The 14,189-nt window shown below is 43.7% G+C and overlaps 2 protein-coding genes across 2 annotated transcripts in view; one reads left to right on the top strand and one right to left on the bottom strand.

The window, feature by feature from the left end:
• LOC112069033 (serine/threonine-protein kinase PAK 5) overlaps positions 1 to 5,801 on the top strand; it is a 157,373-nt gene extending 151,572 nt beyond the window's left edge. Inside the window, exons 11-14 of the mRNA XM_070438372.1 lie at positions 2,885 to 2,995; positions 3,747 to 3,872; positions 3,951 to 4,085; positions 4,196 to 5,801. Coding sequence (XP_070294473.1) covers positions 2,885 to 2,995; positions 3,747 to 3,872; positions 3,951 to 4,085; positions 4,196 to 4,351 — 528 coding nt within the window. The 3' untranslated portion in view covers positions 4,352 to 5,801. The remainder of the gene's footprint in view (positions 1 to 2,884; positions 2,996 to 3,746; positions 3,873 to 3,950; positions 4,086 to 4,195) is intronic.
• A 3,404-nt stretch (positions 5,802 to 9,205) lies between these two features.
• The window catches only part of LOC112069029 (lysosome-associated membrane glycoprotein 5-like), a 9,618-nt gene continuing 4,634 nt past the window's right edge, over positions 9,206 to 14,189 (bottom strand). The window contains 1 exon segment of the mRNA XM_024136285.2: positions 9,206 to 10,017. Coding sequence (XP_023992053.1) covers positions 9,839 to 10,017 — 179 coding nt within the window. The 3' untranslated portion in view covers positions 9,206 to 9,838.

Consider the following 14,189-nt stretch of genomic DNA (forward strand, 5'->3'; position numbering starts at 1 on the left):
ACTGCGGTGGTACCCCCTGAATACTCTCTCCCCTCCCCACGCTCCCCCTTGGTGTCTGCCAAACACACAGTTACCAGTATCCAGAATTGGCCTCTCTTGTGTGGTTTCATGTCCTCAACATTTCCATTAGCTACAAATTTAAATATCCTCAGGAGGCGTTATAGTGGCTGGCCTGTACTTTACCCAGACTCAGCTGAGAAACTACAGGATGTTGTGTGTGTGTGTGGTGGTTCGTGTGATGCCCTTGACTCTTTCACAGCCTCATTAAACAAAACACTTTCTTTTTATTCTCGTTTGAATCATTTACTATCGTGGTAATCATTGTTTTGGCGTGTGTCTGGTGTTTGTTAGACGGTGTGTTTGTGGACTGTTGTGTGATGATGGTTTTGTTGTATGTGTGTTTTGGATGTGTTGTGTGTATGTGTGTGGGAAGCATTCAATCTCCTTGTTCTACATCAACCTCCATTCTCTAGATTGTTTTCCATTCCTAAAGCCTATTTATCTATTGTAATTCTAATGCAATATGTGTGACAATAAACCTGTGCGATCTACCATGAGGGAGTGTCTTTTGTGTGTGTTGTGTGTGTGTGTGTGTGTGTGTGTGTGGTGTGTGTGTGTGTGTTGTGTGTGTGTGTGTGTGTGTGGTGTGTGTGTGTGTGTGTTGAGAGTTGTTCCTTTTGAAGCAAATGCAAGACAATTGATTCCGTGGAGTAGACAGGATAGTGAAACAGTGCTGAATGTGGAGGTGTGTGGTGTGATGATTGGGGGAGGTTCACACCAGCTGGAGTTCATATTAATGTTCTGTGAGATTCAGCCAGATGTATAGTTACCCCCAGCCATACGACCACACACACACACACACACACACACACACACACCACACACACACACAAACCACACACAACACACACACACACACACACACACACACACACACACACACACACACACACACACACACACAACACACACCACACAGAGAAAACACTACACGGTTATCGGCATAATTCCATGCTCCTACGATTCCACTTCCTAGTATATATTTTGGCTTTTCTAGAAACATGGAGAAACACAATTGAATAGTGTGTGGTGTGTGTCGTCTCCTACCGCCATCCAATCCGTGTGTGTGTGTGTCGTCTCCTACCGCCATCCTAACCGGTGTGTGTGTGTCGTCTCCTCCCCCATCCTAACCATGTGTGTGTGTGTGTGTCTCCTACCCATCCTAATCCGTTTGTGTGTTCGTCTCCTACACCATCCTAACCTGTGTTTGTGTTGTCTCCTACCCCATCCTAACCAGGTGTGTGGTCGTTCTCCTACCGCATCTAATCGCGTGTGTGTGTGTGTCGTCTCCTACCGCCATCCTAACCCGTGTGTGTGTGTGTCGTCTCTACGGCCATCTAACCTGTGTGTGTGTGTCGTCTCTACCGCCATCCTAACCGTGTGTGTGTGTCGTCTCCTACCACCATCTAACCCGTGTGGTGTGTTTGTCTCCCTACCCCATCCTAACCGGTGTGTGTGTGGTGTCGTCTCCTACCCATCCTATCCGTGTGTGTGGGTCGTCTCCTACCCCATCCTAACCTGTGGTGGGTGTCGGTCGTCTCCTACCCATCTATATGCAGTGGTGTGTGTGGATGTCTCCTTACCGCCATTCCTAACCCGAGTGTGGTGTGGTCGTCTCTACCATCCTACCGGTGTGTGTGTGTGTGTTCGTCTCTACCCACCACTCCTAACCCATGTGGTGGGTCGTCTCCTACCCATTCATAACCCGGTGCTTGTGTTGACGTCTCCTACCCTCTATCGTGTTGTCTTGGTGTTCGTCTCCTTACCCATCCTAATCCGCGGTGTGTTGTTCTTCTCACCCCATCCTACCGATTGTGGTATGTCTCTCTACCCACTAGTCCGGTGGGCTGTTGTTTCGGTCTCTCCGCCATCTAATCCGTCGGTTGAGGTTCGTCTTCCTACCCATCCTAACCATTTGGGGTGTTCGTCTCCTACCATCCTAACCCATTGTTGTTTTCGTCTCTCCGCCCATCACTAACCCGTGTGTTGTTGGGTCTCTCCTACCGCCATCCTAACCGAGTGTGTTGTGCTGGTGCGTCTCCTACCACCATCCTAACCCTTGTGGTGGTAGTCGTCTCTTACCCATCCTAACCATGTTGGTGCTGTGTGGGTCGTCTCCTACCACATCCTAACCCTGTGTGTGTGTATCGTCTCCTACCGCTCCTAAATCCCGTGTGTTGTGTGTACGATTCTCTACCACCCATTCCTAACCATGTGTGTGTGTTGTCGTCTATCCACCGCCATCCTAACCGTGTGTGTGTGTGTGTCTTTCCTACCGCCATCCTAACTGTGTGTGTGTGTCTCTCCTACCACCTCCTAACCCATGTGTGGTAGTGTGTGTGTGTCGTCTCCTACCACCATCCTAACCGTCTGTGGTGTGTAGTGTTCTCCTACCCATCCTAACCGGTGTTGATTCTCCACCCCATCTACCGTGTGTGTGTGTTCTCCTCACGCCATCCTAACCCGTGTGGTGTGTGTCCGTCTCCTACCACCATCCTAAACCCGTTTGTGGGGTCGTCTCCTACCCCATGCAACCGTGTTGCTGGGTTCTGGTCTCTACCGCCATCCTAACCCGTGTGTGTGTGTGTGTCGTCTCCTACCGCCATCCTAACCCGTGTGTGTGTGTGTCGTCTCCTACCGCCATCCTAACCCGTGTGTGTGTGTTGTCTGTCTCCTACCGCCATCCTAACCCGGTGTGTGTCGGTTTCTCCTACCGCCTCCTAACCCGTGTGGTGTGGTGTCGTCTCCTACCGCCATCCCTAAGCATGTGATGGGTGTGTCTCCACCTCCATAAACCCGTGGGTGTGTGGTTTCGATAATGAAGCAAACCACAGTGTGTGTGTTGGTGTTGAGGGCTCTATCGTACCTCCACATACAGGGAGTCATCCACAGAGACATCAAGAGTGATTCTATCCTCCTGACCAGCGATGGACGGGTAAGACCACATGGATTCTGGACTAACTTATTTAATCATGTACAGAACTAACTGGCCTTGTATCATTGTAGGACTCCAGATGTTGGCTTCAGTGGTGGGTTGTGCCCACTACCTATTGTGATACAACTAAAGCCTGTATTGTGGTTAGAAACATGGGTTTATCCATGCATAGTAGTGTAACCTTGACAACCAGTAACTGCCATGATGTCAAATGACACGATGTTGCATGAAAACACTGCCCTACCCCCTCACTGACCTCTGTGTTACAGTACATGGCTACCTATTTCTGGGCTACTGCCAGTGATGCAGTACAGTACGATCTCCTCAAGTGCCTCTGACTGCAGGACTGGAGAGAGAGGAGAGGAGAGGAGAAACAATTCATAATCAATTAGCACCCAGTACCTATTAATTAAAGCCTGCCTAATGCCTCTTAACGAGCTGCTGGAACGTGATGGATGGTTGGCTAATTAAGGGATAATAGAAGCAGGATTAGAGTGGCTTATATGAAACCTCTTCAACCAAAGTTTTCCTTATAATTATTCCATGGACAGAAGTTAAATATTAGAACATTTAGAAAATAAAGTTAATATTCATACCCAAATATGTTTTCCGATAAAAAGGAAGCACACATCCAAMATGTAAAATCAATGAAGATAAAAATCTATCATTTATATGTCCCCATGTACAAAAGTGTTCAGAAAATTCCCATAGATAACACAGATGATCAACCAAATATGTTCTGTTCCCACAGATCAAGCTGTCAGACTTTGGCTTCTGTGCCCAAGTGTCCAAAGAGGTGCCCAAGAGGAAGTCTCTGGTGGGCACGCCCTACTGGATGGCACCAGAGGTCATCTCACGGTTACCCTACGGCACAGAGGTAAGGACACACATTGACAAATATCACATTAAAAAGTGTATTGTTGTATATAATAATAGCATTCACGCTGCCTGCTAGGTGGATATCTGGTCGTTGGGCATCATGGTGATAGAGATGATCGATGGGGAACCCCCGTACTTTAACGAACCCCCTCTACAGGCCATGAGGAGAATACGAGACAACCTGCCCCCACGGCTAAAGGAGTCACACAAGGTCAGCAGGGCAAATTCATGACTGAATTTGCACATTTACAGAAATGTGGATTCATGTCAGTTATCCCCCAAGTCAAATAATGAATCATGTGTTCCCTCTCTCTCTGTCAGGTATCGTCGGTGCTGAGGGCTTTCCTGGGCYTGATGTTGGTTAGAGAGCCGTCTCAGCGAGCCACAGCCCAGGAGCTGCTCCAGCACCCCTTCCTCAAGCTCTCGGGTCCCCCATCCTGCATCGTCCCCCTAATGAGGCACTACCGCCACCGCTGACCTGACCTCCCGCCACCAGGGCGGCGCTCCACACCTTGCCAAACAAACACACACCTGACCTGAGAGACTACGCCACTAAAACAAACGCTCACACCTGTAACCGTGCAGTAGTTTAGCTTGAGGAATTGTTTACAAAGAAAAGATTAAAGAAAAATGTGATATCCTCTATTTTGAGAAACACTATATAAAGTTCAACACTGGAGTATAGGGAAATATACTGTAGGAGTCTCAGTCTTCTGTGGCCGACTTGCTGCCTGTCCTGGCGCCAAATGCAAACAAGATTAGCCTCTTGGTTTGAACTCTTTGGGTTCTCTAGGCTGTTAGACCAGTAGAGATTTGTAGGGTGGGTGGTCCTGGTGCAGTTTCCTCTCTTCTTGTCTGTAGGGTTATACTGTAGTAACCATTGACTAGAGCGTAGATGGTGTGAGGTGATTGGCTGAGACTGCCTGGCTGGCTGCCATGTTGAGGGACCCAGGAGACATGCCAACCGCCCCGGATATGAGCAGTCCATCTCAGAACAATCAGGAAGCAGCGTTTGGTGATGTCATAGTGGGAGCGGTATGGTTGTGTCTTAGTYTGACTGGAAGACARGCTGTTCTCCTATTGGCGGAATTAAACATCGCACTTTTCACTTCTCTCGTCTCACACTAATAGTGAAAATGTATTTTAGAGAAAGTTTTTCTGTACAGTTTTGATAATTTGCAGTATTTTATTGTGTCGTAACTATTGGGATATGGGCAGTATTACATATAAATCAGAGTTTCTGCGAAGATCTTTCTTACTGTTTATAATAATACATTTTTGATTAAGAATTTAAGAGATATCCCAAATAAACCAACTCTTAACTGTTACAAAAATAAACCTGAATATATTTATTATCCCACATTTGTAGAGAGAATCTCCATTGAGTTTGTAAAAACGCGTAATGCCAGAATGTTGTATGCTGTTTTAAAGTTTGTATTTATTTTTTTTGAATTGAAGGTTTATTTTTTGCTAGTGTGGCCTTTCTTTCTTTTTGATTTACATTTATAAATATCAACAGCCAGACAGACAGTGATATTGGTTATATCATACAAGCAATACCACAAACGTATCTATCATCACCAATGTAGTAATCTTTTGACAATGTAATTTAACACAAATCACACGTAGCACTGTTTTAGTGGATTGGCAGGAAGAGTTTATTTGAAACAGAGCCATTTTCTTTACTCATCATCACACTCCTATAAATTCAAAGGGCACTCATACAAGACTCCTACAGTAATATCTGAGCTTCTCAGTCTGACACACACACAGTGATAAAAGGTCTTATTTTCCACTCTCACACAACTTGGCTGTTATCTGTTTCTTATCTTACCATGCACACACGCACACACGCACGCACTCACACACATGCACGCACTCACACACGCACGCACACACACGCACAGGCCCCCGCACACACACACACACACACCACACAACACACACACACACAACACACACACACACACAACACACACAACACAACACACACACACACACCACACACCACACACACACACACACACACACACACATCTGTCTAGTTTACTGGCACACACACACACACTGGGACTGTGCCGCAATCTGATTCTCAGTTCTGATTGGACCAGAGAACAGTGTAACACCATATCGTTTTTACCCATCATTCACTGTGATATGTAAATATGAACATGTGTGTTCTTGAGAGTGTGTGTGTTTGTGTGTGTGAGCTGGCTTATCCTTGACTACTATCGGGGGTCTTGAATGGGTTCTACTATCCATGGTGTTGCTTGTATAGTGATATTGCATGTGTGTTATCAGTGAAACTGGTTTTGATTAAAAAAGCGAATCAAAACATTCACAAGTGTAGCATGTTTTTCCACACTCACCTGTACAAACCCAGGGTCAATTTGAGGGCCTTTAAACACACAATCAGATGTTTACAGGGTAAATGAATTAAAATATACATTCCTGCATGTAGACGTATACAGTAGAATCAAGAATAGTTCAATTAATTTCAATTAATTGCACATTTAATCCCTATAATTCACAATTCTAAAGGTTTATATTTGAAGTGAAATATGGATGTTGGTTTGGGAGTCTTGCCCTGCAGGCTTATTGCTTCCTGTGTAGCTGCATTACTGTCCACTGTCCTGTGGTTCTGAACGTCAGATCTCAAGGTTCCCAATTCATCGCTGTCCATGTTGCTGAAATCTCCCATCGCTGCTAGTTGCTTGCTGTTTAGGCTACATCCCACTTTGCCCACACTACAGATGAAYAAGAATTATGTTTTTTGTACATCCCTGATAACACCAAACCATGGATTTTAAATTGAATATGACCCGAAACATTCTCAGTGTTGGCCTAACAATGTTTAGCGGGACACTTCAGCAGACTGGTGTAGCAACAATAGCCTTGCCAATAGCCTTGCCTCTGTAGTTAAAACAGCTAAAGCACATGTGTCAAACTCATTCCACGGAGGGAAAGGGGGATAAGGGGGATACCTATTCAACTGAAATGTGTCTTCCGCATTTAACCCAACCCCTCTGAATCAGAGAGGTGCGGGGGGCTGCATAATCGACATCCACGTCTTTGGCGCCCGGGGAACAGTGGGTTTATACCTTATACCTTGCTCAGGCAGAACGAGATTTTTACCTTGTCAGCTCGGATTCGATTCAGCAACCTTTCGGTTACTGGCCCAACGCTCTAACCACTAGGCTACCTGGGCCAAGTGTCTGCGAGTTTTCGCTCCACCCTTGTACTTGATTGATGAATTAAGGTCACTGATTAGTAAGGAACTCCCTTCACCTGGTTGTCTAGGTCTTAAGTGAAAGGGAGAGGGAAAAACCTGCAGACACTAGGCCCTCCATGGAAGGAGTTTGACACCCCTGAACTAAATGAACCAAAATATATATACAGTATACACATCACATGACTAGACGATATATGAGGTCATAGSTTTTTCTCTCCTACTAGCTCTGTTCCTGTGTGGAACTATAATAGGATATTCATTTGGTTTGACCCAGGATAATAAAACTCCTCTTTCACAGGAAGTCACCTTAACCACAGCTGAAAATAAACTAGCAGTGAACCAAACTAGGCCCACTGTGACTCTGGCCCTGATTGTACACCACCAGACCAACCAGATAACGACCCACGCTAATTCCCCCCTTCAACTGTCACCCATAAAACAGTAGAAAGACAATKGATTCTGTATAGGCTTTGTTTGTTTCTCACTGCTAAAAATGGTAGGCTTAACAGGTCATTAGGCCTTTCTCCCACATTAATCTTCTCTTTGTGCCAGACTGGGTTCAACTGTTACATTTTTCTGTATTTAAAATTATTGTTTGGATAACCTTATTTACTATTTGTTACTTATTGATTTTTATTTTACTATTTATTTTATTATTTCACTCTTCATGCGATGCGCACTGCAAAGAACACCAGAAGAAGAAKAATTATTATTGTAAYGTTTGTTTATGTGTCAATTAATCCCATAAGGGATGGGTTGCCAGCTGCTGATTTGACACGAAAATAAAATTGTATTAATTAATTWATTTMTTTCTTTCATTCATTCAAAAAATWAAATGTCATGAATTCAGTCTGTGCAAAGTGTCACACTAAGGATAGATGTATGGGATTTCAGAGCGAAACGGACACCAGGTAGGGCCTCTAAATTTGATGACTTGTGTCAGCGGTGACATGATTCATGATGATGTCTGTGGTGTTCAAACAAAGAGGTGTGGATGTCACAGATGCTCCATTTATTTTCAATTTGACTTACTCATATCGYGTTTCCTCTGAAGGCCCAGAGTCATACGTCGAGATCAATACCCAATCTCCGCCTGGACGACTGGGCCATGTCACGCCCGACAGGAGCATTGATCACCCGGGCTCAGTCGCAGCTGTCAACCGCTCCCCTGGAAGACTCATGGTTGGGACTTCAATTAATATTATGAAAGTAACCCATCTCTTTCAGATTTGAAGTCCATTTAGTGTGACAATATTCAATTTTTGTTCTCATGTTCTGTAACACAGGGCTACTGAAGCCTGAAAAACARGCCACTGAAATATATTTTACAATAGGCATATCTATCCAACAATCAGAGCAAATGAAAGTTGGAGGGCCAGTAGGAGGCACCCTTTCCCAATGCCCCAGGGCAGTGATTGGGGACATTGCCCTGTGTAGGGTGCCGTCTTTCAGATGGGACGTTAAACGGGTGTCCCGACTCTCTGTGGTCACTAAAAGATCCCATGGCACTTATCGTAAGAGTAGGGGTGTTAACCCCGGTGTCCTGGCTAAATTCCCAAGCTGTCCCTCATACCATCACGGTCACCTAATCATCCCCAGTTTACAATTGGCTCATTCATCCCCCCTTCTCTCTCTTGTAACTATTCCCCAGGTTGCTGCTGTAAATTAGAATGGGTTCTCAGTCAACTTACCTGGTAAAATAATGGTAAAATAAAAAATACAAAAGTTGTCCAAAAGTATAGCTGACCAGTTTTATATGGGCATACACAAAACAACATGAAAAACAGACCTACACAAGTTTTTTACAGAACACGTTTTATTTGTTTTATTTACATATTTCATATTTTTTCTTGATATAATTCCATACAATGGGATCTGGAAAAGGATCCATCAAACCAAAGTAAATACACTGCCTGAAATGATTTATTTTTCATGATTTCTGAAGGTCGTTGAAACACCTGCACACAGCACAACACTCCACTTTCACCACTATGATTGCATTCAAAAACAAAAAGGAAAAACTGGATTTGAAAAAGTAAAAACCTCAGCCGAACATCAACTCTGGACCTGCCACCTGCAAGGTTTCTTTTGTGGCGCGTTTACAGAAAAGACAGAGAGAGACAGGTGATGGAATGACAAACTGCAGGCTTCTCGACATAACCTCGATTTCTGGACACAAACAACAGAACACCTCCTATGGGTGGAATGCTAACTGAAAAATCTCTGTGCGTAAATCAAATGTTGCGCAAGTCTCCAATTGACTTCAATGCATGGTTTTACTCAAAAGCATATCTCAAGTTAGCCATATTGCAAGTTAGGCCTCCATCAAGTTCTGGCCTACTCTCCAATATATGATGAAGTTCAGAGCAGGGGAAGTCACGATGGGTTGACTTTGGAGAGGCAGGAGCGTTGTGGTTATAATTGTAGTCAATGATTGTTGTTCTAATGTCCAATCCTTGAATGGAGAGTGGTCATGTTGTCTTGATTTTATAGTATAGTGGTTGTAATGACTTGAACATCACATTGTGCTTGTTTCAATGTCCTATTACCTTGAACATCACGTTGTGCTTGTTTCAATGTCCTATTACCTTGAACATCACGTTGTGCTTGTTTCAATGTCCTATTACCTTGAACATGGAGTTGTACTATTGTGATGATAATATCTGATTCCTTACATATTCCTCTTGACCAGGGAGATTTGTGGTACAGTGGCTGTTTCAATGTCCAGTACCTTACATGTTGCTGTACATGGATCGGTTGCAGGGCAGCTGAAACTGAGTGGCAGCGGTCAGTTTAAGGTGGAAGTGGTAGACGGACAGTGTGATGACGATGATGAGGCCCAGGATGAAGCCCAGGATCAGAGGAAGAGTCTCCTCCAGCTGTTCCCGCTGGTCCGTGATGCACTTATAGGCTGCCAGGCAGACACACACACACACACACACACACACACACACCACACACACACACACACACACACACACACACACACACACACACACACACACACACACACACACACACACACACACCACACACACACACACACACACACACTTCATGTGTGAATAGATTAGAACTGTGTGTGTGTGTGTGTGTGTGTTTGTGTGTGTGTATGTGTGTGTGTGTTTTTGTCTGTCTGTCTGTTATGTGCCATGCCTTGCATTAAATCAAGTGTTACTGATGTGTTCATGTGTCCAACACATGCTACCTACCCTACACACACAACACACACACAACACACACACACACACACACACACACACACACCACACCACACACACACACACACACACACACACACACACACACACACCCACACACACACAACACCACACACACACACACACGCGCGCGCGCGCGCACAACACGCGCACCACCACAGTTCTATCCACACATGTGGCAATAAAGGCTACTATGAACTGGCCTGCAACCCTAAACCCTAACCTTAACCCTAAACCCTAACCTTAACCCTAACCCTAACCTTAACTTTAACTAACTGGGAAATTAAACATGGGTTTGCTGGTCAGCCACATCCCTTAATTTTTCCCATCCCCACAGTGAGAAGGTTCTCCTCTATGAGAGAGCGTTAACGTGACATCACTGATTAATATCAGGTCAACATTTAATAATATGAGGTCAAAATGTCCCAGAAACAGAGTCTCACTGGTCTCTAAATTAGAAAGGGTCACATTTGGGCCTCCCGGGTGGCACAGTGGTCTAGGGCACTGCATCGCAGCACTAGCTGCGCCACCAGAGTCTCTGGGTTCGTGCCCAGGCTCTGTCGCAGCCGGCCGCGAMCGGGAGGTCCGTGGGGCGACGCACAATTGGCCTAGCGTCGTCCGGGTTAGGGAGGGTTTGGCCGGTAGGGATATCCTTGTCTCATCGCGCTCCAGCGACTCCTGTGGCGGGCCTGGCGCAGTGTGCGCTAACCGAGGGGGCCAGGTGCACGGTGTTTCCTCCGACACATTGGTGCGGCTGGCTTCTGGGTTGGAGGCGCGCTGTGTTAAGAAGCAGTGCGGCTTGGTTGGGTTGTGCTTCGGAGGACGCATGGCTTTCGACCTTAGTCTCTCCCGAGCCCGTACGGGAGTTATAGCGATGAGACAAGATAATTACTAGCGATTGGATACCACGAAAAATTGGGGAGAAAAGGGGGTAAAATTAAAAAAAATATATATATATAAATAAATAAAAGGGTCACATTTAAGGGCAGTCAGGGCCATAACCGTCAGGKCCTTAAAATAATTTTGTTCATATTAGCTAAGTGATCTGTATTYTTTTTTACATGTACTGTACTATGACCTTATGTCCTGGATCATAGGATGTATTTACTCGATTGTTTACGTCATCATTGGTGGACTGCTCTCTGGTGGTTAGCAGATCTTACAGAACGTGTCAAAGGTTAATATGTGCCAGTTGAAAAGCTTCTGTATACCAAGGATTAATAAACACTATAGTTGAAGGGTGCTGTAGCAAAAAACTGTGTAGTTTACTGCAGTCCAGAGAGAGAAGCATGATCGCCTTTAGAGGTCACAGTATAGAACTGTCGTGACGTGACTATCATTAATGTGATGACTGCTATTCATCGAATAATTACCTCCAAAGTTAAATTATTACTCGATTAAATAAATCATGAAACAATTAATTCCTTAGTAATTTGGGGCACCATGGGAAAAGTTTATTTAATGAGTTATCGTTTCCCGAATTAACTGAAGAATATATCAATATCATACCAGTCATCATTCAATTATCATTCAATTATTTTTTCAATTATTATCTCATTCTGAACGTCACAAATATCTTAATCCGCAAGAACCCTATTCTAAGTGATGAATCAGCAATACACAAATTGGCTTAACTATTTATTTACTRACTAACTAACTAAATAATCACACAGAAACACAAACACACACACGGTATAGGTTATCAATTACTAACATAATGCATATAAAAAGTCCCTAGTGGACTAACCCAATATGACGGCTTATTACACAATGGAAAGGGGTGGGGAAAGATAAAGAGCAGGAGAGACAAAGAAAGTGGACTTATCGTACATATATTTGGAAACTACGCTCACCGTAAATATGAATATTTAGCACCCTAACAATCGCTCATTCGGATTAGAAGTGAAACATATACTTAAGCGTAGATGTCTTTCTCTGACGTCTTTCTGTTGAAATCACTCTATCCRTTTACGGCATGTAGTTCGATGTAAGTCTCTGGTTGTCCACCAGAGGTCACAATGTCCTTAGTTTTAGGCTTCTTTGTCGCTGAATGTTCGTTAGAATGGATACATCAGAGGTGTACCATGCGGTGTTCACAGGGATCTGTACTTCCCTCTGTTTGTTAGACTAGATACCTCAGAGGTACCTATGATGGTGAGAGAGATTTGTTCTTCCCTCCCGTCTTGGTCAATTGTCCTAGACTACTTTACATACCAGCTGCAGACTGGGAATGTATTGGTCTAGTCTTCAACTTATTTTTGTATTTTATTTTTCTAAAGGGTTGGATCAGCTTAATATTGCGGAAAGATTGTTGCTTCCATCAATGTAATTGTCTGCATCATTTCTAACCCCCCATATATTTTGGAAGGGTAAATATATATATCCATATACATACACATACGCATATATATACATACACACACCTATATAGACATACTTTTTTTTTTAGAATATACCTTTATTATTCACCGCAAACCCTACCACCCTTCCACCAATTGCAGTAAACTAATAAACAATAACACTTAGGCTTCAACTTCTTCAACTTCTTTAATTGTCAAGAGTTTCAGAGGGTCTTAACATTTTCTGGTCTTGTAGTTTTAACCATTTCGTGACGTCCGGCTTACACCGTCCACCTGCTTGGTCTAATATGTTAATTCTTCAGCGAGTCCTTTTAAGCCCTCTGGTCGGAAAGGTGGTTCCATCATGTTGACATGCTCACATGGGTGTGGTTACTGACTTGGCCCAGGTTTATATGAAAAGCCATTATTTCATTTAAAATCATATTTCTATCTTTTCAAAAGTATTCTTATACTTAATCATTTATTTGAAACAACATTTAGATGCAAACCTGATCACTAGGACGTGTACACTTTCAGAGTTACAGTTATCTTGTAATACAGTCTTTCTGATCATTTTAATGATATCACAAAATAYACATTAATTTTCCATATTATATCTGTCATAATTATCTTATTATCTGTCATAATTATTTTATCTTATATAATATTAWATAATATTTTCCATATTATATATCTGTCATTTGGATATTGAAATATATTGCCCCAATGTTCATTGTTTGATGTTTGAAGTTTTGGYAAAGTCTCTCTCTGTTGTAACAAAAGTATTTTTAACTTCTCCGTACWGCAGTGCAAGAGAGAGAAAGTTTACACCGGCGTTGTCATAAAACCGGCCCAACTCTCCCTCGGGGGTGTTTGAGCTATCTGTCCTGCCATGTGCCAAGCTGATCTGGCGCCTCTGATCCTCACCCAGGAGAGAGAAGAGAGAACTAAAGTCTAAAGTCTGCATTGAGGACAGGGACTAAAGCAATAAAGTCCTAATGACCTCTCTCGCTTTCTCCTCTACTCTCTTTCCTCTCTCTCATCCCCCCTCCCTCCCTCTCTGCAGCTCTGCTCTTCAATCTGCAGCAACATCCCCCAGCCCCCAGAGAGAGAGAAGGGTGAGGGAGAGGGAGATGAAGGGAGCAGGGAGAGTGCAATTTGTAGGGGTTGTGAGATAACTTCTCCAATACTACTTTACGGCAAACTGTCATCACCATCATCATCACTAGTGTCAGATCTCTCCTCAAGATGACAAACTTTTTGATACTGGGATATACATTTGACATGTGTGAAACATTTGCAAATTGAGGGGAGTACTACTGTAGGTTGTTGTTCTATTTGTATCATCACTGAACATGGCTGTATGACGTTAGGGTTACAGTCTGTACCTTCACTGAACATGGCTGTATGACATACGGGTTAGAGTCTGTACCATCAATGAACATAGCTACATGACGTTAGAGTTCGAATTACAGTTAGTTAAACTAGAGTTAGTTAGGGTTAGAGTCTGTACCTTCACTGAG

The sequence above is a fragment of the Salvelinus sp. IW2-2015 genome, unplaced genomic scaffold (genome assembly GCF_002910315.2).
Source record: "Salvelinus sp. IW2-2015 unplaced genomic scaffold, ASM291031v2 Un_scaffold861, whole genome shotgun sequence".
In the NCBI taxonomy this organism is placed as follows: domain Eukaryota; kingdom Metazoa; phylum Chordata; class Actinopteri; order Salmoniformes; family Salmonidae; genus Salvelinus; species Salvelinus sp. IW2-2015.